This window comes from Odontesthes bonariensis, chromosome 22 (assembly GCF_027942865.1).
Source record: "Odontesthes bonariensis isolate fOdoBon6 chromosome 22, fOdoBon6.hap1, whole genome shotgun sequence".
Taxonomy (NCBI): Eukaryota; Metazoa; Chordata; class Actinopteri; order Atheriniformes; family Atherinopsidae; genus Odontesthes; species Odontesthes bonariensis.
Window position 1 is genome coordinate 7,770,926 of NC_134527.1, and position 25,473 is coordinate 7,796,398.

The window sequence follows — 25,473 nt, forward strand, 5'->3', positions numbered from 1 at the left end:
TGCTAAAATCAGTATCCTATGTAGAAAGTGACTTTATACCAGTACATGGCCTACAAAATTAAAGCACATGGCTTATGAATTAAATTAAATTGCTCAGGAAAAATTGCAACTTCTATGGGATTTTTTCCCCTGCAATTTATTTTAACTCTATAACAATATGGTGAGCGGTGATCCAGCTGGCAGAAGAAGATGCCAGCAGTGGATAAAGGATAAAAAGAGCATGAATAAAAGAAACAGTCTATTTTCAAATTGGAGGGAAAGGAGGGTGGTGGTGTTAGATAAGATTCAACCCTTTTCCTTCCAACTCGAACTACCTAGGTTGAGAAGATTTGGAAAGCGAAAAGAAAGTGTACGTCTGTTTGTTCAGCCAGGGGCCAGATGCATAAAAGATGCATAGACATCATAAAAGTAAAATGTGTGAACCTCACATTGTTCTGACAGTGTGTAAAAATATTTGCGTAGCAATTTAACTCCAATATTAGGAGAAAACAAGGTGTTTAATTTATTTATTTTTTGCTGACGAGTATCTCAGTATTATATTTGGTAAAACTGCTCTTCTTTATTGATGTATTCATTATAATGCCTTTAGTTGTGGTGCAAATAAGTCTTGATATGCCAATAACAAACACTCATATCTAAAAATTGGAGTGGAAATCAAGTTCTTGTATGCGTGTGTAGTTTCTTCATTATTGAGATTTATAAAAGACACCTATGGGATGACACGGGTTTATAAATCTGATGTAAAAAATACATATGCATATTTCTTCCTTTGTGTGTACACACAGCTTTAGTCATGACACAGTTTTATGCATCTGGCCCTAGATTTAGCTAAGTTGCATTTTTTGTTGTTAACAGACTACTGGGTGTCCTAATACGAAGAGGTAAAAATGCAGATGAAAAAGGTCTAGCTTGCAAATATGTATGAAGAAATTGCACCTTTTGCTCACAAAAAGTGACAAAAGGAGCAATTTGGAAGTAATGCTGTCTCATATGTCAGATATTCAAGTCACAGCCACACAAAATTTAGACGATTATTTTTGTAACATTAAACTGTTTGCCATTTTCCTTGAAGTTTTGTCTCTGTATTTTCTATCAAACATTCACAGATTGTCATTCCTGTATACTCATACTTGCATGTAAACCTGCAAAAAACTAGATTTACACCCAGACATTTGATAGAAAAAACTGAAATGGCTAGGAGATACTATCGGTCCATTAATTCACTGAATGAATGTGGCTGGGGAGTGGGAGGTGAGGGGGACTGAGGTGTGTGTGACAAGAGAGGAGGAGGTGCTGGTGTGGCAGCAGCAGGGTTGGTGAGGGGGTTTGAACTGAGAGCGGAATGAGGGAAGTAATCCACTGAGTGCCCATAATGTAATGAGTCAGCCTCGCTTAATGGAGTCCATTTGAGGAGGAACGAGGTAGAGACAGTAGGTAGGGTGGCGGTTCTGGAGGTGCACAGGCATAATTGAAAGAAAGGCTGGATTGGAGTTCTGAAAAGTGTTTTGCAAAGATGTAAGCACTACTAATTAGATTATCTCCATATGAACAGAAGCTTTTTAAACCAAGTCCAGGACTCTGTGCAGTTTGCAATGCTGCTCTGTATTGTGACAAAGTGTTACAGTATAGCATGAAGCTACAAACAAAACTTTTTATTATCTAAAACAGAGTTGGTATTAATTCCTTCGGAGTGGCTTCATTTCAGCCCCTTGGTTTAGAGTAATTCCTGAACTGCCAAGCTGCGTTAGCTCCGACTTTGAAATCTGGAGCTCCTCACACACACTGCTCCCCCTTTTCCACACGCATATATCTGCATTACATTAACAGTGAGTTGGCTTTTTGAAAGAATCATGGCTTAAATTCTGTTCCCTTACCTAAAATAATATTTCTCTTATCAGGGTTATTTTAGATGCTACGTTTGATTAAAGTAGCTGAGTTTATCAAACCTTTCTTAATTTTGAATTTAATTTGTTTGCATCTTTTTGGGGGGCTGCACGGTGGTGTGCTGGTTAGCACTGTCACCTCACAGCAAGAGGGTTTAAGGTTCAATTCTCAGCTGGGGCCTTTCTGTGTGGAGCTTACATGTTCTCCCCGTGTATGCGTGGGTTCTCTCCGGGTACTCTGGCTTCCTCCCACCGTCCAAAAACATGCATGTTAGGTGATGTTCATCTGAATTAATTATTCAGTTAGTTTAGATTTTATGCAGCAGCTGTTTTGAGGTTTCTGCATTTGAAATTTTCTACATTTTAAAAAATATCTGTCATTCCTTAAAGAAGCATTGTTTTAATCCACTTCAAATTCTTGAAGAAAAAAAGAAACTGGAAATATAAATATCCACATCTTGCGGCTAAAAACAATATAGTCTGCAAAATTCTTCTTTGGTGCAAGAAATTCTATTTTTCTGCGTGTAAAATTTTTCAGTGTACAAGAATGCGAATGGCGTTCTGATCAACGACTGGATAACAACTTGTTCCAATCACTCGATTAGTTTAAAAGTAAAACGTGAAGGTTCTACAGGAGAGATGGTGCGCGTGTGACTCTTGCTCTGCCTTCGACACCTCCTCAAGAGTCAGTGGTTGTATTATTCATGTCTTCTGTGCTTTGTCACATCTGTAGCTCCAGCAGTTGTGTGCTTCTTGTCGCCTGTGTGTACAGATCAGATGATCTGCCTCTCTGGCAGCCTGTGGTGTTTAATCCAGGTCAACTGCCATTTTACCCTGCTGTTTTCACGGCCTGCTAGAAATCTCTTAATTGGCGAATAAGTGTGTGATTTAAAGTTAGGGAGACAGAGTGTCGCGAAAGTCTCATCTGCTTGTTTTGCACCGTGTTCAGGTCTGTTGGGGGAACACAGAACCAGACAAGTCAGCCAGATGTGATGAGGGCTCCTGGCTGTGACACAAGTGGCCTGGCACTGGAGGGAGATAAGGCTTATGTGTTCCGGCTCTTGTACCAAAGGTTGAGCACAAAGGCATCTGTGCTGTTGTCATCTGCAGCATTCTTTGAGTGAAAATCATACAACATGCCTTTTTTACACTTGTGAAAAGCAAACAACAGTGAGTCGTCACAGCAGGAAGACAATTAATACTTCCACAAAAAAATGTATTTCTAACAGCTGGAAAGTGTTATTGTAGTTTTTGCAGATGCTTGACAGTACAAAGTGTTTTTCCAAGTGACTTTGGTTTTGGATAAGTGGAGGTTCAGGTGGTTACCATGTGAGGACATTCACAGAGAGCCAGAAGTGATCTGCCAAACTAAGTGTAGGTTTTGAGTCGCACAGGCACAATGAACTGTGTAACAAATTAACTGCATGGGATAACTTCAATATATAATTTAAGTAAGTGAAAATCGAAATGACACAGCTGTGGCTGATGTTGCTGGATTACATGGGGCAAGCTGCCCTGGTTACCTATATTTACCTTTTAAAAATACAGGTGGTTTAATGTGGAAAAAAAACATGGCAAATGAAAGAATACATTTTAACACAGATTAGCTGGTGTTTCCATTCCAGTTTTGATTTGCATTTAGAAGATATGGACAACAGAAGGTGAACAGTAATGATAAAAACTGAGAAACCTTCCACAAAGGCTCAAGAATGTTTCTATACTTGCTGGAGATGGTTTTCGTCTTTTCAGGAAAGGATTGATTCATTAAGGGAAATTTAATCAATTTTGGTAGTCATGTCTGACACAAAGACTAAAATGATGTAACTCATCAAATGTTTCCAGTCTGAGCTGGCAAACAGTGAATTTATATGACTGACCGGCATATTCCCATATAAGATATAGCATCCCAGATTCCTGCCAAAGCTCTCTCCATTGGATGTCCCCTGCAGTTGTTGTTTTTTTATTATTATTTTTTTTCTATGCAGCAAAACTACCTCCTACATGGTAACACCCTGTGGCGACACCATGCGGTCTCATTTAATCACTTCAAACCAGTTAATGAGAACCTATCCGATTCACGTTTCTTTCTTTTTTAGCTGCTTTTTTAAAGTATATATTTTCTGTGTTTGGTGATGAAACAAGGTTAAAACAAGAGTCCTTAGTCTGGTCTCCTGATTGTAAGTGCTGAAAGTTATTCTGCCACCACATCTCAGACACTGAGATAGATTTTCTGGCTGTGAACCTATGTCTAACCGATATCTCTCTTTCTTCCTTTGTTCCCTCTTCTCTCTCCGTTTCCTTCACTGTCCATGTGTCACCATCCATCTTTACTCCCTCCATCGCCTTATCTGTGTCCTCGTCTTTTCTGTCCTTCCAAACAGGTCCCCCACCAGATGGGTGCCCTGACCTTCTACCGGTACGAACAACCCATTGTAGACTACTGCCAGGCCCACCAACCCCTGCGGCTCAACATGGGCTATGAGGGACCACCTCAGGGCCTTGAGGGACTTGACGACCTGGGACCATGCGATAGGGGCACTATACAGACAGTGGCCCTGCCTGCTGTGCCCTCTGCTGCCAGCATAGGTGCCTCTGTGCCAGGGCCTCGCTCCCCTCCACCACCCCTCAGACCACAAACTGAAGGTCCTAGTGGTGTTCCTTTTCCTCCAGCTGAACGCACCGGCACGCTCAAATTTGGACGCTAGTGAGTTCAGGCGTTAAGAGGTGGGGCACGGGCCTGCAATTCACAGGGACTTTAAAATGAAGGGGCAGGTGAGGTGGTTATACAGTGGAGCCTTGTTTTCAGTACATGAACTAAACATATTCAATTTTTGTCAGGAGGGATTTGGTACCTGAAACACAGTCTCACCATGATATTACAGTGATGATACATCATGATACAACATTGTGAGACGTCTCTGCCATTCATTTTGATTTTCTTTTTGAAAGCACCTCTTAGAAAACCCCTTATCAAATGACTTATGGAAGGTCACTCCGAATATGACATAAAACATTACCTTGTTCCCAAATCTGGTCTCCCATGTCAGGATAATGGTGGACCTGTCCGCAGCAGCAGTCAAAGTGTGTTGAAGTGAAAGGGAAAGTGCAATAAACACAATGTCTCAATCACAAAAAGTGGGCAGAGTAACATAAAAGATTTGAGAAGTAGAGCCAGGCGATATGAAGTGCAGAGGGATCCTACTGTGATTATTATTAAAAATCTTGACTTATTACCTGTTGAAGAGAGACCTACTGTATGTCATTATTTAACAAAATAGTAACATACGGATTCTGTTTCTTTGTTTTTTTTTTTTCTGGGTGTGGTATTTCCAACTGGATACCATTTATGTGCATGTCAAACCAAAGAGTTTATTCGTAACTTTCTTTAATGCACATACATTAAATATCAGTTGTACTGCTAAACAAGCCTCTGCCAGTTCACATTAATCACCAAAGCCCCTGTTGTTATGAAATGAGCTGGGATCATCCTTGCGGACTTTCAAAACTCAAGTAAAACGGCAAATAAGTTGGAATTTTTAAGGAGATAGTTATCACAATTACACGATCAGCTGGTTCTCCCAAAATCAGACTGGTTGTTATCCATGTTACCTATATTCTAGTGTTGCCATGAACGACAGTAACTAGTATGTTCCATAAGAACATACAGATGCCCTTTACAAAGCAGAAAACAAGTAACTGTAAATGATTACTTCCCAGCTGAATGACTGCTATACTTTGAAAAGGAGATCACTGGGGAATTTATGTGCAAATAACAACATTTGAATGAAAGTATTGTACATATTCCTGAAAAGGACCACTTTACTGAAGGTCAAACCACTCTCACTGCCCCAAAACAGTCATTTGAAACATTGTTGAGTCAATGTTTTACTTTCATCACACTGGACTATTTGAAGAGCACCGTCTTGCTGGGCTGGCAGAGCTCAGTCTATGTGCTCCCATCCGTCCCCGCCGCAGAGAACAATGATGCCTAGTGGGGGAATGTTGAACCAGCACGTTGACTCCTCTTTGACCTACACATGAACCCATGGACTGTACTGGGAATATTGCCAGACATGCTTTTTTTTTTTCCCTGAAAGCGTGCCTGCAGCACTGGACTTTTATGCACTCAGTAACCCTTTGGCCACAGTGTCAAGCACTGCTACTCAATGTCCTGTGGTGCTGTTGAGGATTTCACATACGGTGGGGATGGCCTGTCAAACATCATCTCCTGCTTAATATGAGCAGTTACTGGGGTGGTTTTCTACATGTCTGTGGTCTCACTCCAGGGAGTTGTGGAACCTGTGCTTGGTCCTCCCTCAAAACAAGTGACTGAACCGCAGTTGAAACTGCAAGGGGCCAAAAGTGGATGCACCCTCGAGTTAAAAGAAATAGGGAATTATCTTTTAGATTTCTTTTCTTTTTTTGTTTTAAAAAGAAAAGAGACTGTTTTTGAGGTGTTCAAAGATGATGTCAAGAAATTCTATAAGACTAATCAAAGGACAAAAATCGCATAGAACTTATTTATCGTGTAAATAATAAATCTTTAAAGAAGAAAAAAAAAAGTATGAACTACACTTCTTCTGAAACAAACTGTGGACAGAAGAGGAGCCTTATATGCTTTCCAGGGGGAAAATATTACCAAGACTACTCGGTGAGGAGGTTCCTATTGTAACGCTCTTGTTGTTTCAATGATAAATATTTTTCTATCTGCTCCCTTCATGACTCTACCATTAAACTAATTATATTGCTAAGGTTATTTCTCAAATCCAATCATTTTAATCACATGAGGAGAGAAACATTGGGAGCCTCATTCGTGGGATGTTCTCAAAGCGCCAAACCTCACGTTTCCATATTTTCTGTTCCGACATCAGACATGTTAGAGAGCTCATGTTGCAGTTGGTGGTCAAACGATGTGTTGTTAGCTGCATCCCAGTCCAGTCCTCTTGTTTAGGAATTTCAACACAATCTGCCGTTTTAAGGTTTACTCGGGGAGAGGGAGTGTGCTATTCTTTATACCAAGACTTTAACTTGTGAAGGGTGTTATTTTCGATGTGCCATGACTTTGTTCAATGTTTTACCAAACATCAGACCCAAAACAACAAGTGACGCTAAAATCTAAGGAGGGTTCAGACCCCTTCGTGTACAGGACATTGCATAAAAACGCAGTCAATTCGCTCAGTACGGTTGCTTAATAGTGCTGGTGGAGTTTACTTTATAATAGCAGCTGTGCCAATGTCTTTATAGTGGGAGCTCTCTTAATTCTATCCATGTATTGTCTTGCCTTGCTCTATATCATCCCTGATAACTCCTTGGCCTGAATTTCATGTCAGCCGCTTGGTGACTCAGGTGAACCTGTTTAATGATGTTCTATTTCTGTCCGCATGCTGATATTTTGGGAAACTTTCCAAGTTAGGGAGGAGCACTGAGCCAGAGACAAACAGTAAGAAAGATATTTCCCGTCTGGACTGCCCTGAAACCAGCCACCCGTGTCATGAACAACATCACCGCATTGAAAGCAAGTTGTTTGCTAACACTTTCCTGCTCTTCTGTTGGAGAGAGGTTTCTGCTGGGTACTGACTCTGGGGTCTCGTGCTAAAGCCCAGCTCCCCTTATGTGTTGTAATTGCTCCAGGTTTCAGAGCAAAGATAATGGTTAAATTCAGTGTGAACACAGAGATCAAAGCTACTTTGCTCTTCTTGGGTAATTAGAAAATGCTTATAAAATCTCTTTTAATGTTCACAATTAAATCACTTGCTAATCAACATTCGATTAATGATGACTACCTCCCTGATAATATCGGATATGTTCAGCGGAATGTTCGAATTCCGCTGCCAGTAATTATTTAGTCTTTTGTCCGTTTCTTTTGCCATCAGGGAGCTGGAAGCACAAGCGCTGCATGCTAATGATGCATGTTTGAGCTGAACTCCAGGACCGTCTGCGCTAGCCCCGCAATGCCAACAGGCTTAATTTTCTCTTCTGCTGCATTTGTTTACAGTTTTGTACACCCCAAGCTTCCCAACCCCTTCCGTTCTTTGAGTTCGGGCTCCTGTCCCCACGGGGATCATTCCTTTTTTTTTTTTTTTTTAAATAATTCTCTCCTCTTTTCCTCTTTTGCTTTGGGTGGGGTGAATCAAGGTCTGAAGAATAGCAGTAAAATCTTTCATATTCCAGTGTTTATGCTGAGAGGAAAAGCTAAATGCACATTACTGATGGGCGACGGACAGCAGAGGAGATGAAAAGAAGGGGAGATGGAAATGGTGTATAATAGGAAGGTTGCCGAGGGATGAATGGGTAAGTGCGAGGACTTTTTATTGTAATGCAGCTTTGTGATCTTTCTGAAAGGCCCAGGCAGCTTTTTTTCCACTGTAAGAAATTACACAAACAGCTTCAGCCAGGTTCTGAATCACGCGAGTCACGCACATAAGTACTATATAGAGTTACACGTGGCACACTGCTTAAACAAAATGGCATACTTGTACCTTCAGAACTGTATGTATTATGCATGCCCTCATACAAACATACATAAAGAATAATTTACCCTATTACCTAGAATCCATTTTGAATTGTCAGTCTTTCACTGCAGAAACAATCATGCATAAATACATATACACACACAGGTTACACAGGCTGCGCACATACAGTACCTTGATAAATGATAATAAAGTACTGCAGGTTTTGACACACCCATCCATTCCAGTTCACCCAAGGCCATCTGCGACGGTTCAGTTGGCTCTAATCCATTACCTGATAAATAGATTTGAAAAATTAATTCCAAGCCAGACGTGGATTTGCAGCTTTTCCTCTTCTGCCATACATCTGTGTCTTACGAGCCGGCTGTACAGGGGTATGCCCATAGAGCACACAGTCCTGGCTCTTTGGAGTCAGCATGTATACACACTGAGAGGGGGGCTAGGAAAAAAAAAAAAAGCTAATGCTCTTCATCTGCCAATTTTAGTTTCTGTTACTGTTGGTGTCATTAGGGTGTGTACAGACTGAAAAGTGGTAAGAATTAATGACTGTCATGCTTAAAAAGAGACTGGCAGCATTGCTTCTGATTGGGCTACCCATCATGTACCCAGATGGCCTGTGAGTGCGTGGATGGGTGCGTGTGTCTCTACAGTGCCGCACCTACTCCTCAACCTCCTTTGAAGCAACGTCACCATTAGTGATGTTCAGGCCAGTTCCCCATTGATTGTTATTGTTCCACACTGTTTCACATTAGCAGGAAGTCTTTAACCTTCGACCTGTTTTGTCCCAGCTCTGTTTTTCTGCCATTGCTCATGTCAGAGGTGGCACAGAGAAGGAAGGCATGATCATTAACCTCTGTCGAGGAAACACACTTTTTCGTTTGTCTGACAAAGCCTATTTTGCAACCTTAATTGGATTTAATGTAAGCACTGAATAAAAGAGAGTTTTTATTCAAATGGGCTCAATTCTTCTACTGCAGTTGGCTTGTGAGAACAAGCAGAGGATACCTGAGAAAGAGCAATGTCAGATTTAGATTTTGTTTCCTTGCAGGCTCAGACACTTTCACATTTTTTTTTTTTCATTTTGCTGCCTCATACATGCTTTCTATTCAAACCACAGAATCCTTGCTGTCTCCCTCACATCCATTTCCTGCAGAGAGCACTGATTTCTGCAGGGTGTAAATATGCGCTGCATTGTTTTCTTTGGTAGCTGGTTTGTTGTTATTTTTTTCTTTTGGATTTCTGTTCTTTTTACTGTATTCAGACCTAAAGCATTTTTGTGGAAACCTGGTCCAAGCGCAAAAATATGGCTCTTCTTTGAGTATATTATTGTCAGAAAATGTTTTGTAAAAATTTTGATGATGATATCAGAAATAAAAATATAAAGATGGGAGTTGTGTTGTGTTGTCTTGTTTCTCACAATTTTGTGCTGGTATGAAAGAACAACTTTACAGACTTCTCACATTAACTTGACTTCACAATTTATGGGAAATGCTTCTCATCCCGTGAAAAAAAAAGTAATAATAAATGGGCAACAATGTTTGCACAAGGTCTAAGGAGTTTCTTATCTTGTGGGCCTCTGGGGCTGCAACAGTGATAACACAGAGAATCGAGCCAACGTCATGTTTTAGTGAACTCAGCACTGAGCTCCGTGTGGGTTTTCTGTTTATCTAGGTTGGAAAATAAACAGACTGAAAATGAGCCAAATACCTCTGGGAAGTGGGTGTTTTAAAGTGCCAGCTTTTGGTGTTAGTTGTCGAAGATTTACCCTGAAAACACTGATGGTAAAATAAACTTGTCTCATCAGTTCATTTCAAGGGTGTTTCTCTTCCCTTTGCAGGATTTTACAAGCCCTGTGTTTTTTTACAGAGAGCTCAGTTGTTTGGAGCTCCCTAAAGTTGAAGCAGGGATTTCTTTAGCCCCCCTTCACCCTGGTATAGTCTTCTCACCTCAGTGTGCTTATTCAAGATTGTTTTAAATCAAGTTGTGGCTCAATTGTGTTATTTGTGTCAGTCAAGGTAAGATGTCCAGATGAAAAAATAAATAAAAATCAAAGAAATGTCTGCAATCATGGGGTCCGAAGGGTGGAAACAAAAATCCCACTCAGCAGCCTTTAAGAGCTGGTGGTTAGTCTGACTTGCTTTCCTCAAAATAGCAACATAATCCGTGAAGAAACTCATGAGAACAACTCGCATTGTGGTCTGATCACATTGTCACAACAACTTCATGCTGTCTAAAGAGATTTTAATCCCATGTACAATAGGCTGGTGTTTTTAAGTCTACAAACCTATAGAGACAGTGATTCAGGCTCACTAGTGCCCTTCCTGCAAAAACATCATCTAAACTGCAGTGCATTTAATCCATAGCTGAGTAAAGAATGCAATCAGGAGCAAACAAAGAATTTTCATATGGAAGAAAGGTGTTTCTTAATCTGTGTTAAGGAAGCCTGTGCGTTAAAGATAAAGGAAGTATGGTGAATAACATACAATGGAAAAAATAAAAAATCCCTGCTCAAGTGAATAGATGTTTGGGTGTCTGAGGTGCCTACCAACTCAAAAAGTCCAAAATGCCAAACCCCCTGTAACTTTCTCTGAGGCTGTTGTGTTTCATAACAGTAACAACTCAGCGTAGAATCATCCAACATCAAATGCAGAAGTCGGAGTTGATAAAACTTATACAAGTTTCTGACTAGAAAATTCTGCTTCTTCTTATTTTTCCTATGATTAAAAAAATTAAAAAAGAAAAACAAACTCTTGGTGAATATCTGTGAAATGTTAGTTATCTAAACAATTCCAAATATTAGCCTAAAACCTTAAAAACACTGAAAGGAATGATGGACCGGAAGCGAAGCTCAGGGTTCATCAAGCTGATGTGAGATAGAGGAATTACAATTTTATTTTAACTTGCCAACCACTTTCCTGTTGGCTTCTACATTACTACTTTAGCATTACTATCAACAATGCAGTGTTGTAACAACCTGGACCAGTTCAATAACTAGCTTGCGACCAGGCTGATCAGAACCAACTGTCTTGCCAGAACTGCATATAAAGGAAATTTAAGTAATGAAAATAAAAAATGATTTCCAAGTTTGGTGTGTGCTTATTTGAGGTCTTCAGGCTAGGTATTGTATATTCTATATATGAATGATGGAGAGCAGGCAGTGCAGTTTCAGAAAGATGTTGCTGAGGGACTGGATAGAATAGATAAATCAGGGCTTCCAGGAAAGTTGAAGCTGTGGTGTCTGCAGTTTGGATTGTTTCCTCGGTTGATGTGGCCACTGTCTGTGTATGAGATTCCATGGTCTGCTGCAAAAAAAAAAAAAAAATGGAAAGATTAGTTAGATTTTACATTAGGAAGTGGCTAGGTGTTCCTAGATGTTTAAGTACTGTGGCACTGTATGGGAAAGGCATACTCCAGCTCTCAGTATCTAGTCTAGTGGAGGAGTTTAAATGTACTAACGTTAGGACAGAGCTCCTGTTAGCTGGGAGTAAAGATTTGTTAATTCTGTCAATTGTAAATAATGTACTTCTAAGATTTTAAAGTGCAATTTGTGACCCAATTTACATTGTGTGTGTTAGCTCACTCTCTCCACTGATAGCTACTTTGAACAGAGCTGTAAACACAGGGTTGGAAGAGAGTGTGTACTACTGCAATTCTTTAGTATTTTCTACTGCAGGATCTCACAGACATGTCATTAAGACCACAGTTAATTGTGTCTTAACTTGAAATTAACCAAAAATATCTCATTTAAGTTTTCAATTCAAATTCTGATTCTTACCAAGCTCTTTTTGTTTAAGACAGTTAAAAGTATGATTAGGGCCCAATGCCCAAGATTGAACCAGTTCCTTACATTTTGACCTTCATGTGTAATACGTATGAATATGCACGTACGATAGATAGAATGATAAATAGGATTGGCAGATCAATCGATAGATAGATGGATTTACTCTAGCCCATTGTCTATCTTGTGACTTTTCTGCAACTATGCCTCTCCTGTAACTCAAATGTATCATCTAAGCTGCAGTCTCTGTGCTCCTCAGATGATATGCTTCAGTCAATAATGAACAGACAGGTACAATAGGGAGAAGAACTTTTAAAATAGCCAGACGACCTAAATTTGAGAAATTCTATTTATTTTTTACAAACTTTTGTGAGGTAGTCCCGACATCATAAGGTAATGTAGCTGACTTGTTCACAGTGAACCAAATACGCACAGCAAAGGAGCCGAGTACCAAAGAGAGAGTAGATCTGTTTGCTTCACCCTGCTGTCACTTTAGATTTACATATCATGCCATCACCGCCTTGGAGGAACATGACAGGCCTGCTCACAGTCCAGCTCACAGCAGTTTTCGGGACATGAGGTCCCGCTATCTCTTACTTTCTCCTTCAATGATCACATACCCTCTGGAGTAACATCAACACAAAAGCCAGGAGATTATCCAGTATTTATTCATCAAATATTTAAACCTGTTGTCACGCAGGACGCAGCATTAGCCTTTAGCTAACTGCTAATGGCAACTGATGATTACAATATAGAGTTGAGCTATCGCTTTTTCTAAAAGTTAAGTTTGAACAAATCTGAAATTAAAATGCATCTCTTTTCGTGTATTTGAATATCTCCCCGCACCCCACTACACAACACTCTGAACTCATTGTCCGTGGTGACGGCAGCAACCGCTTCACCGGAGATGTTAGATTCATTCAGTCTGATGAATTCTGCAACACGGGTAGCTATGCGGCTACCTCCAAGCTCCTTAGTACACAGCGCATAACTGTCAAGTCCACAGGAGTCTAAAAGCTGTATGTATACATTGGGGTATGTGTGGCTTGCAATGTCCATCTGTCTGTGGTTGAAGCAAGTGTCATATCCTCTATCATCTTAATGTTTTCACATGTGGTGTTATATATGTACTATGTGTGATGGCATAAAGTGATTTGGAGTTTTACACTCTTGGTCCAGTTCATAAGTTCCTGAAACTCCTCTCCTAAAACATTACAGGTAGGCCACAATTGTAATCTTGTAACAGAATGGGCCGATGACCAGGAAATTGAAGAAAAATGCCAAATGTTGGCTAAATTTATGTGTGGTATCGTTTTAGTGACAAGCTAACAGGGGAGTTTGTAGATTTGTTTTAGTTTTAGAATAACCAGGCTGCTTTGTTCAAAGTCGACTGCTTTGTCTTTTTTCATTGCTTTTCCATTGAAGATGGAAAATCCAGAATACTTTAAAACATCGCTTCTAAGATTATTTGATGTCATGACTGTATGCTCAGGATGGCTCCACATTTTATCCATGTTTAAAGCATCGTAGCAAACATTAGCTTATTTTACCAGGGCATGCATTAGGTCAAGCTGGCACTAAAACACTGGATCATAAGGAAAACTACTTCTTATATCGATCTATACAAAGGTGTGGATCTATCTGCATTTATCTCATTCAAATGGGCTACTGGAGTTTGACATTTCCCTTCATGCAAGAGGTTTGAACTCCAATTAAAAAAAAAAAAAGTAGTAATGTTTGAGGTTACTTCATGTTATGCAAGACACACAGTCATTGGTTAAGAAATTAAAAAATAAAGTAAAATAAGGAAAGAATTGAATAATAACTAATGATAATAAGATATTGTACACTGAACCATCAACAATTAAATTTTTTGACAAACGTAACCAAAGAATACATAATTATGATCTTCCATTTTGTATGCTACGATATAGGACATACTGAAACGCGTCGATGGGAATCATATCAAAATGCACTAATTTACTATGCTATGGAAAGGTAACACCTTTTTCTCACGAAAGGACACCTTATGTTAAAGGTTAAATAAAAGGTCTGATATGGCTGAGGGGTCAGCCTCTTTCAGCTGATTGCACACAGCCCACCTCTTCTTCTGTGTGAAAACGCCTGTGGCTGCCATTTGATTGGCCAGGTCAGGAGGTTCTGGAAGTATGCAGCATCTGATTCTGTGACCTTTAAAGCAGTATGATGGTGGTGTGTGGCCGAATACTCCCTACTGGAAGTGAGTGGAGAATGCATTGACTTCAGATGCTCTAAGGTCTTTTCTCAGGGTTTTGTTACCACCCAGTCCCCTACCCCCACCAATCTCTTAAAGCCGTCCAAAGATTTCTATGCCACTGTTTGCCCCACACCCACTGAAAGTAATGGAACTCCTCTGGGATATGAAAGGTCTCGTCCTCATGCAACCTACACTTGCTTTTCTGTGCCTGCCCCCCTATCTGGAGCCAGCTTTTGTAAAATTCATCCACAATTGGAGGTCCAAATAGAGCCCTTTTCTTGTTCCCTTTGGCATTTTCTTTTTACACACTGAATCGTGTCTTCCCCTTGACCTGAAACGAGTAATCAGCAGCATTTAAAAATAGAGTTTAACTTCTGCTCTACTTGCTCTTTTTTTGGTTTTATGCTTTCATTCAGTCTTGCCTCCAGTGATTCCCTTATGAAATACAGCTTCTTTTATAGCTCTAAGATTTTTTTCTTTTTCATGAGAATTAAGGAAAAATATAATTTAGTTTCTTTGGCAGTTTCAAACTAATCTAGTTTGTACCAGAGTAAGTATAACAAACCAGGCAACACAAATTAAGAATAGTGTGACTGCAGGAAAACATTAAATAGTATCCCAGACAGCTCCAATTGAATGAACAACTAAGCTTCTAAAATCTGAGCTAAAATGACTTTTTCTGAACGATCAATTAAGGAGTAAATTCATTTTAAAGTCAGTAAGTATGATTTGTTGTTACTGTTATCACTGAATACTGTATGCCATTGAAGTATGTAAAGATAATGTCCTATTTAGATTTTGACAAAAAAAAAATATATTTTCAAGAAACACACAAAAAAGCAGGCCGACAGGTGACTTTAAGACAGCTTTACATATTCTTTTTCACCAAAACAACTCACAAGAATTCAAGGATGTAGAAACTAAGACAGCTCTTTTCAAGATGGTGTCGGTGTAAATATTTGGCACATGATTTCAGGTGTGTACGGAAGAGTTCATCCTCTCAATGCCTCAGTGAGCTTGACAGTCTGGCTTGACAAAATAACATGAACTAGATGTGAATCACTGATGTGCTGATCTGTGCTGAAAAGTGAGAAAACAGCCCAAAAGCCAAAGATTACACGATACAGACACGCTTGGTGGAAGGGTCTCAATACCTTGGGCATGCTGTGACACGAGTACTTGTTATCACAACCCAGAGTTTTGGTGTGTTTCTTCATATGTCAGGTTTTAGGTGAAGGTCCACAGCTGGGATTACTCTCGCCAACAGACATTGAGAGTTTTCAAAGCTTGAAATCAACAGGTCATTCTGAGCAACAAAAGTTTTCATCCTCCACTGGAGGCAAATCAGGAGCACCAGTTTCCTGAGGTACACCTGAGGTACACTTTCTTCCTGTGCCTCCACCATCTTATGACCATTTTAATTTCAGAATTTTTAAATTATTAACAAAAACTCCACTTTTTAACAGAAGATTGTCAAAGGGAATTAATTCACAGAATACAAAATATCTTTACAAAAAAAAAAAAAAAAAAAAAAAAAAAAAAAAAAAAAAATCAAGCAATAAAAGATCGAGGGTATTCATCCCACTCATCTAACCATGTTGAAAGCACTTAAACCCCTCGACTGGGATTTTCGTGACTATAGAATCTGTGGACATTAAATCTTGATGGAAATCCAGTTTCCTGTCATACCAACCTCTATTATGTGTGTATTGAAAACTGTAAGCATGGATGAAAGTATTGTAAAGTATCCACTGTTCAGCACAGGTTATATGTGAGCACAGTTGTCAGACTATTGTAAATGCAATATTTTTGGGTGACACTATTTTGCCACATTATCAGGGTTTCTAACATTTCCCAATCGCGTCACTGGATTTATAACATTAGCTCTAACTTTAAATATTAAGTCACTTTCTGTGCAAATTTCACTTGCAGATTAAACCTGTCATTGTTCCCAAAAGGTTATACAACGAGCTGCAAGCTGACCCAAAAGGAATGTCTTTACATTTTTTTTGTAGTCGTTTGTTTTTTCCAACACATGCAAAATCACTGCAGTTATATGGAGTATTATTTAGGTTTAATCTTGAAACAGATCAACCCTCTACACCTAAGTTAACTTACTCGCTCTTTTCATTTTTTAGAGCTAATTCCTTTGCACATTCCATCAGGGGCGCTTTAGCAACACCCGTGGCCCCGGGGCTACATTTTTTTGAGGCCCCCTCACAGGCTACCTGTCAACCCTTATCTTGCCGTTATGTCGGGAAAACGCCCTTAGAATATTTGCGGTGCAAGCGCACAATTGATGCTACATTTGGTTCAGCGCAGCTACAAAAGGTCCGACCACAGAGGACTGCTGCTTGCAAAGGACTGCTGGTAACCTCCACGAGGCTCGTAGCCCGAGATAAAAACCACACACCGACACACACACCAATGTAGGCCACTGAACTGCCACAGCCACTGACGCCAACACACACAATATAAAGACAGAAAGGTCTTTAAGAATTAAAATACATGAAACGCAAACCCCATGGTTCTCTCAATCAACAGACCGAAATCCACAAACCCAGCAGTCCTACTACTATGCAGGGCTTAGTGTTGCCAAAATCACTCTCGAGCAGGCAGCAGCGAAACCTTTGAGACATACCTACAGCCGTTGCTATACATAGTCGATTGAATCCTTCCCAAAGCTTTAAGACTAGTTGCAGGTTACGTCTCATATGCGAAACATTTATAAATAAATTGTGTATTATTAACCGATCTGTTTTCAAGCGTCACGCAACTCTTCCTTCATCTTGAAAATGTGCACTTCGCTGTCGTTTTGACGTGTGCATTGAAATACCATTTGCAGCAATATTTCACACTGTCCAACAAGAAAAAAGTAAAACATGATGAGCGCGGACACACCGTTTTAAGTGTACGGTTTTGTTGTGTGTGTTTTTTTTTTTTTTTTTTAAGAATCAAGCTAACAACTACGACAAAGTCCATCTACATAGCGCAATAAACCAATCCAATAGCGCAGATGATCCCAACCCACTTCAAAGCAAAATCATATGGGCCCAAGTCAACATGCCACAGCGGGCAAAATTAATAGCTAAATAGCCTTACCTTAAAACGCTGTCTTGATCACAGGACTTCTCACAATTATTCCACTTTAATCCACACGGTTTAACACACCAAACAATGTGTGCTTATTGTATTGCTAATTTCAGAATCAGAACTGTGTAGGCTACAATGTTTTCTTTCGTTTCTTCAGACTATTTTTCTAAACTTTATCTAACAGTACATTAATGTAGGCCCACGATTGCGATAGTTTATTATTTTATTAATATTACAAGGCCCCTCACAAAAAAAAAAAAAAATTCTTTTTTGTTTTGTTTTTACAAGGCCCCTCACGAGGCCCCTGGTTGGCTGTGGCCCCGGGGCTTGAGCCCTCCCTAGCCCCCTCGTTAAGGCGCCGGTGCATTCCATTTAGTTTTAGTGAATTGTCAGTTTGTAGATTTTGTTCATGCATCTCTGGTTTCCTCCTTCCCTATTTCCTGCCCCTTGCTCACATGTTTTTTCTTTACATTTTGGCTATAGCCTAAGATAAATCATTTGTCTTTCATGCCAACTAGCTTTAAAAGGATATCTTTACTTTTAAACTCTTAGTAATGCTATCAAAACTAAAACTTGCTTAATTGTATGTACAAATCTCCATCTATTATGAAGTTCAATCATTCTATAGAAATGTACTTCTTAAATTTGACTTAAAGCACCTTTCTTAGCTGATTTGGTGCTTTGTTCCCGGGCAGTCTTCCATGGTAGAACACACTTCCATAAATTGTGCAAAATTTGAAAATTTAATGAGGACCGGCTGCACTAAACCCCCCCCTCCCCGTAGGACTTTTTCTATCAAAAGGGTGGAACAGACTTCATTACAGCATAACAAAGCAAGGTGGAGCTGGTCAAATACATGTCGGGCTCCTATATGGTAAATGAATGGTCTGAACAGGAGCATGGTAAGTGAATGATTTTATGAAAGCAACAAAACGGCAGGGGACGGTTTCATTATGTAATGGACACGCAGACTTCACATAGAGCATGTATTCCCAGTAAAAAGCCGGTCCAGTATATCATGAGATCAGGCTTTATACTGATGTTGGGTAAATAGCTCTTCAAGGTTAGAGTGAAAGATGGATAACTTTGCCCCTCTGTAGTTTTAACTTTTATACTGAAGACATTTTTTTACAGTTGATTTAACAAATATCCCAAAAGAATTTACCAAGTTACCAGAATCTTCTAGCAGTCTTTAGTTACTAGTATTTTGGTAGATATGATCAAGGATTACACAACTTTCTATAACCCAGATTTAGCCTTCACAGTGTGAATGGTTTGGGGGACTGGAGGCAACAAATGATTGCTAGTATCTCGTAGATAGTTTATTATTTAACAAACAAAAAGGTACTGAACTTGGGAAAACAAAAGACTAAATGATAAGACAACCTGACAAGGGGAAAAACAGAGCTGCAAGGAACCAGAAACTGAGACAATATCAGATGAAGTAATGGCAAGGATATGACAAGGAGTGAGCTTCACAAAGGAGTAAATATACTGATAATATACAGGGAACTAACGAGGAAGTGTCTGCAGCTGTGACTGATTGAATGGAGACAGGTGTGAAAGTGGAGTTGAGTGACAAATAGGGGAACTGAGAATAATTAAGGGTAATGACCAGAGCAAGAATCTAAAACACGATACAAAGTATGAGCTCAACCAAGAACACAGAACCACAAGACTAAAGAATTATTAAACCAGAGAAGAGAAAACTAGGAAAAATCAAAATTTAACAACCATGAATCATGAAAAAAAAAAACAGGAACCCAAAGGTCAGAAAAATCAAAACATAAAGTAAATCAAAGAACAAAATTCTAAATAATTAAACTGTAAAAAAGACCAGAAAACTAAAGGATTTAATACTAAACTTAATATTAAAGGTTTTGCCATACAATCCAGAAGTAAGCAGTCTAAAAAGAGTTGCTATGACCACCCTCTGCTGAGCAACCTCCTCCAGCTTTTCTGAAGGAACACTGAGGTGCTCTTAAGCCAGCTGAGAGACGAGGGAAATGTGATTCCGACTGGATTAGATGAGTTCGGATGCCCTGTTTGCTTAAATCAGATTTCTTCACTCACAACGTAACACACTGATAATGTCAAACCTAGAGAATAGTAATATTTTCACTGACAACTGCAACCGCATCAACCTATGCAGATAGGTTTGGAAAGTCTGGGCACACAAACTAAAGCCCCTCACTGGCAAATGACAGTATGAGCAGTTTGTCCTAAAGATCAGATATGACTATTTTCATAATTGTACCCGAAGGGTATCCAGTGGAGACAATGGACTGACACCCGAATCTCCTCAACTGGCTACTTTTGATGTAGGTGAGACTAGGGATGGGAATTGATAAGATTTTTACGATTCCAATTCCATTTTCGATTTTGCTTAACAATTCGGTTCTTTATCGGTTCCCTTTTCTCATTTGGAGAAAAAGGACAACAAACCGGTTGATTAGCATTAACTTTGTTTATTTTAGAAGTACCACGAGTCATGACCTTACAAACCCAACAACGGTGAGGTCCACATTCGTCTCTCATGGCCTGGGTAATTTAACTCTGCCCTGCTCTGGTGAAAGGAGAAGCTGGAGGTAGACGTGAACTCGGGGTAGTACCACCAGCCTCTGGCTCTGAGCCACTCAGACTCTGTCTCTCATGATTTCATCTAAATGTAATGCATGAGAAGGCATTCATTTAACCTTTACCGTTACTAATAGCAGGTTTTACAATGAGGCAAATGGCGCTAACATGATAGGCAGTGTTAGTTAGTTAGTTAGTTACCTGCTGTGTTAGCCGAGGACATGCTAACGTTGCTGCTGCTGCTGGGTTCACATTCACCAACGTTAGTCCGGAGCAGATCGAAAATGCGACATTCATTCATAGTTATTGCATGTTGGTAGTATTTTCTCCCTTTGGTGAAATATTCACTTTGCAAGTTGCCCTGTTGTCGTCTTTTTTAGGGATGTGTAACCAAACTTTAGAGAGTTTGTACCGCTTGGGCGCCATGTTTACTGTTGACTGCTGGCTGCACTGGACTCGCCATGCAACGTGCGTGGTGACGTCATTCGCACCCACTGGAATCGATAAGCGAATCGTTTGCAAAATTGCCAAACGATTCCAAGGAATTGAAACACTGGGAACCGGTTCTCAACAAGAACCGGTTTTCGATTCCCATCCCTAGGTGAGACACTGTTGCATAGCTGAGCTCTTCATCCTGTCTTGGATCAGAGGTAGCTAATTTCCACTGCTTGTGTAACAGAGGGTCCTTAAACTGACCAGGTAATTAACATATATGTCTTTAGATTAGCTTTCTCTTAGCCATTACAACAATACAGCATCTGTATTACAGTAACCACCTTTAAAAGGTTTTACTAGATAATTAAATATCCATGTGGTACCACCTTCTTGATCAGTTCTATGACTCAAGTCCTCAACACATACTTATTTAAATAACACATATTTAATAGGATTATAAAACTAAAAACAGGTGAAAGTGGAGGTGTTAATTATGAAAGTGCTCATATACAAGGTTTAAAGTATTTAGATATATGTTCATATTTACATTTACGTTTCAGTAAACTCAAGTGACAAATTTGAGTTTGGCAGCGTATGACTATTTTGAATTCTTTTAGTGATCATAAATGTTTTTTTTACCAGATCAATTCAGCCAATGTCCAGTAGCAAAACAATGCACCCTATTGCCATTAGGGTTGAACTAAAACATCAGAAACAATAGTATCCGTGCTTAGATAATAACTTTAAAGGTTGATTAAAGATATATGGACAGCATACTTGTTCACATATCCTCTTTATAACAATACTGTGCAGCACTTTGATCCATTTTCAATGCAAACATTTGAGGAGATGGAAAATGTGAGTTCAGCTGGTACTGCTGGCATGTAGTTGGCTTCTTGTTGAATTAAATCAGAGTTTCCCAATGTGTGTCCACATCTATCTAATCTCTGATTTCAGTGTGTATAGCCAGACTGTGCTGGTTAGAGGTCAAGGAAGAGGACAGGCAGCACAGCTGAGAAAAATAAGAAATGGGAGAGCTAATGGCAGGAGTGGTCAGAGTCATTTGAATTGGTTGAGTGCCCAGTACATAAGGCTATTGGCAGTGCGCTCTTGTTTATCTTTTATTTGTATAAAGCACTTAAAGTACAAATCAATCTGTTTGGTAAAATGACTCTTTTAAAGCACAGAAGAAGAGGAGAGGAAAGAAGAAGAGTGGATAATCTCAACATGATCGGGTTAGATGTGGGTTTATGAGAAATGTCTGACCTTGGTAGGAGACTAAATTCTCTGAAACCTCAAAGGAGGGATGAATACTTTAAAATTACAATTCAGAGTTTAGCTGGGTCCTTACTGTTAGAATCGAATAAGTGATCTTTATAATGCTTATATTAAAATTTCTGTTGTTATAGCCATTATGTTCCAACTGAGCAGCAGGTTGTGTGGGTTGCCTTTTCCCTAAGCCACACTCTTCAGATTACCTGAATCAGGATTTTTTAGTTTTTTTTTTTTTTTTTTAAATAAAGTTAAGTAAATCCATATAAACACACAATATGCTATTTGACTGCACAAATAAAACAGGTCATGGGTAATTACAATTCATATTAAGACAATATTGACTGTCAGTTGGAAACACTTTAAAATTAAAAATAAATATACTTTATTTGTCCCGAAGGGAAATTATATAAACCTGATACTTGTGTCCTGTACATTCTAGTGTATGTTCCTCCATTTGACATAATGTCTTCTCTACATGGATAATGCAATGCTCCTCTATAGATCTTCTCTTTCTTGGTTTCTGTCATAACCACTGTGGACCTTCAACAAAAACATGTTTGTTTTTTAAGAATTTTCTCTGAGGCTGACCCCATGCAGATCAACCTCCTGTTCAGAAACATCGTACACGACAAAGTAGACGGAGCAGAAGAACAAAACATAGAGGCTTGTTTCGAGGAGAGACTCTGCAGGAAAATGGCCGTGATCCACACTTCAGCAATGCTTCATTTACAAAGCGCAAGATGGCTGTTAGGAGTAGGTTTTGTTGACCTATCTATCCACTGATCCCATCCTTGCATGGATAAAGTAGCTGTGTAATAATGGGACCCAATTTAATTTTTTGCTCCCATTGTGATTATGATGGCCACAAGAGAGCTGTGTTATTTCAACCTGAATATTTGCTGTTTTTGAGTACCAGCTGAAATGAAATATTTCATCTCAGGAGGTGGTTTGGTCATTTTGCTCCCATTAGAACATGCTCTTACTATGAGCCAGGAGTTAGGTTAGGTCTCACAACCTGCTTCATTCTGTTGTGCTTGCAGTTTCACGCCAGAATGGTCACCAAACCTCCACTGATCTGCATAAACACAACCTGTGCTCTGCCCCTCTGCTCCCCAAAGCAACAACAAGATTGATTTGCAGCCACCAAATTAGCAAATATGCACAAGCGCCAAAAAGAGGTGTTGTCCCTGAAAAAATGGCATTGTAGATACATTTTTTTGCCTTCAGGGCTCAGCATGTGTATATGCTGATAGCTTTCTTATTCCAGGAGGAATAATGTCTTTTGGAATAATGTTTGCTGTGGCCCTGTGTGAGCCAATTCACAAAGAAAATGTGATAAATAGTGAATATTGATAGCAGCAAAACACTCCAATAATATTGTGAAATCTGTATTTGTACTGTTTATTTTATGTTTTGTTTCTATCAAACACGATCACACAATCTTAGTTTTCCTCAAAGGGGCAATGAAATAGATGTGTTGGGTAAGAGCCAAGTATGAAGATGTATGAATGAATCTCACAAACAGCACAGCAGTCTTGAATAGTAATCAAGCTGAAATACCGTTTTCCAGCTCTACGAGCAAGCCCAATAATAACATTTCTTATCTCTAATTTTATCATACTCATTTTCTTGTCTACATGTAGTCAAAATCCAGAGTCCTGTTCTTTAGAATGGGTCAAATTAATTTACTTGGTGCTTCTTCCATTTCCATCCTCACTTGTTTCTTTCTTTTTTTTTCCTGTTAAGAGAAGATGGGCTCATAAAATGGCATTTAGGCAGGGTAATGACAGACATCTTGCTCTCAGGCACCAGCCAAATAGTGGAGTGCAAAGCTGTAACAGCCCACTAATTTATCTGCATAATGGGCAAAATTTATCAAAGCGCATTGGGCTCTGCAGGGCAGGGACTGTGCTAGCGGGAGTTTAATGGCCAGATGGGAGAAAATTGTCAAAGAAGACGATGAGGCAGTGGCTGAGTCTCTGACCCCTGAACTTTAGCAGAGCTGAGTTTTTTTTTTTTCACTCATTCTATGGGGAATTCTGGATGTGGAGGCTCAGGTTTTTAAAATGACTGCGTTGAAAATACCAGTATGTTTCTGGAAAGAAGAGAAGATTACCACCCTTCAGACTTGTTAATTGGTCATTTCCAAAACAAAGTACATCTTTCAATTCTAAGGTTTTGTGTATAAGAACCCAATCAAAAATCATCTGGTCCGTATCAAATTGAAAAATTAGATAAATACAACCCACGAGAAACAACACATTACATTTTACCTCGTGTCATTAGTCATAAGGAAAAAAAAATCATTTAGTCTATTCGTTTAATTGAGGGGTGTGGGCATGTCTTCATGCATGGCTCTTTTAAGGTCCCACCACAACATTTCATTCTGGGTTAAGGTCTGGAATTTGACTTGGACATTGCAATACTGTGATCCTTTTCTGTTCAGCCATTGTGTTGCAGATTTGCTGGTGTGCTTGGGATCATTATTGTGCTATATAACTCATTTCGTCCATGTCAGACCTGGAGTTGAAAGAAGACTCAGATGCAGAGTATCCAATTAGGCAGACTTTATTTATATTTCTCCAACCTCCAATACTAAGGTATAAAATAAAAAGCTATGAAAATGTTTATCTATTTATTCTATAAAACTTAATAAAGAAAAGAGGAAAAAACAACAGAAACTCACTCTAAGAGGAGGGCAATTAACTATGAACTATAAAACCAAAAGTCACTCCCTAAGGAGGAAAAACAACTTTGTACTTGAAAAAAAACAACTAAAAGTACTAAAAACCGGAGGCTCTACAAAATCTATGAATCGTTATCTATAACAAAAAATCACTCCAAAAGGAGGCTATCAAAAATGGCCATGAAAACCTGAGACTAGTTTATATAAATTACAAACAAAAAATCACTCGCAAGGAGGCAAAGAATTGTTGCTTAGGGATCGAACAAGCAAGGCAAGGATAACTATGACTGTGGCAGGCTTGGGTGAACGAAAAGACGAAACACTCAGGCACAAGACAAAGGGAGACGCAGACTATAAGGCTACGGCTACACGAAAACGTTTTTCACTGTAAACGATACTTTTGCTTATCGTTTAGCTGTCGCGGCCACACGGAGCCGGCGTTCCCACTACCCCAAAACGATAGTTTTGGAGAACGGGTTCCAGAGTGGGAAGATCTGAGAACGGCATTGTTTCGTTTCCATTGTTACAGCCAAAACGGATTCGTTTACATCTGCGTCACAGCCACATGGCTAACGCCAGTGACGTATACACATACGTCAGTGACCAGAACAAAAAGCGGCTTCCATTCAAAATCCGGAAGAAGAAGACAACACAACAAGGACAGACAGCGATCATCATGGACCCCACAACATTGATAGCAGCACTGCTACAGACACTGCTAACTACACCGGCGTTGTTGAAGGAACAACGTGAGCTTCGCGCTGGTAGAAGTAGGGGCGTACACTCATGCACATTGCTTCTTCTATTGTTCTGGTGTAACCGGTGGGGGTGGCTTTCAGCGCACCTAGAGGTGTTTCGTGTGTACTGCATCGTTTTCAGCAAGCGTCGCGTTTCCATGTGGACACAGAAGCTTTCCTGTGGGGTCGCAATCATTTTCGTACCCGTTTTCAAAAAAACCCTCGTTTCGTTTTCGTGTAGCTGTAGCCTAAGACACATGAGGGTAATGGGAAACAGGTGGACACAATCAGAAATCAGGGAAG

General features: G+C 39.6%; 1 protein-coding gene across 1 annotated transcript in view; it reads left to right on the forward strand.

The window, feature by feature from the left end:
* The window catches only part of LOC142372884 (leucine-rich repeat transmembrane neuronal protein 4), a 107,832-nt gene extending 98,091 nt beyond the window's left edge, over positions 1–9,741 (forward strand). Inside the window, exon 3 of the mRNA XM_075455886.1 lies at positions 4,265–9,741. Within this exon, the coding sequence (XP_075312001.1) occupies positions 4,265–4,588 (324 nt within the window). The 3' untranslated portion in view covers positions 4,589–9,741. The remainder of the gene's footprint in view (positions 1–4,264) is intronic.
* Positions 9,742–25,473: the final 15,732 nt, after the last annotated feature.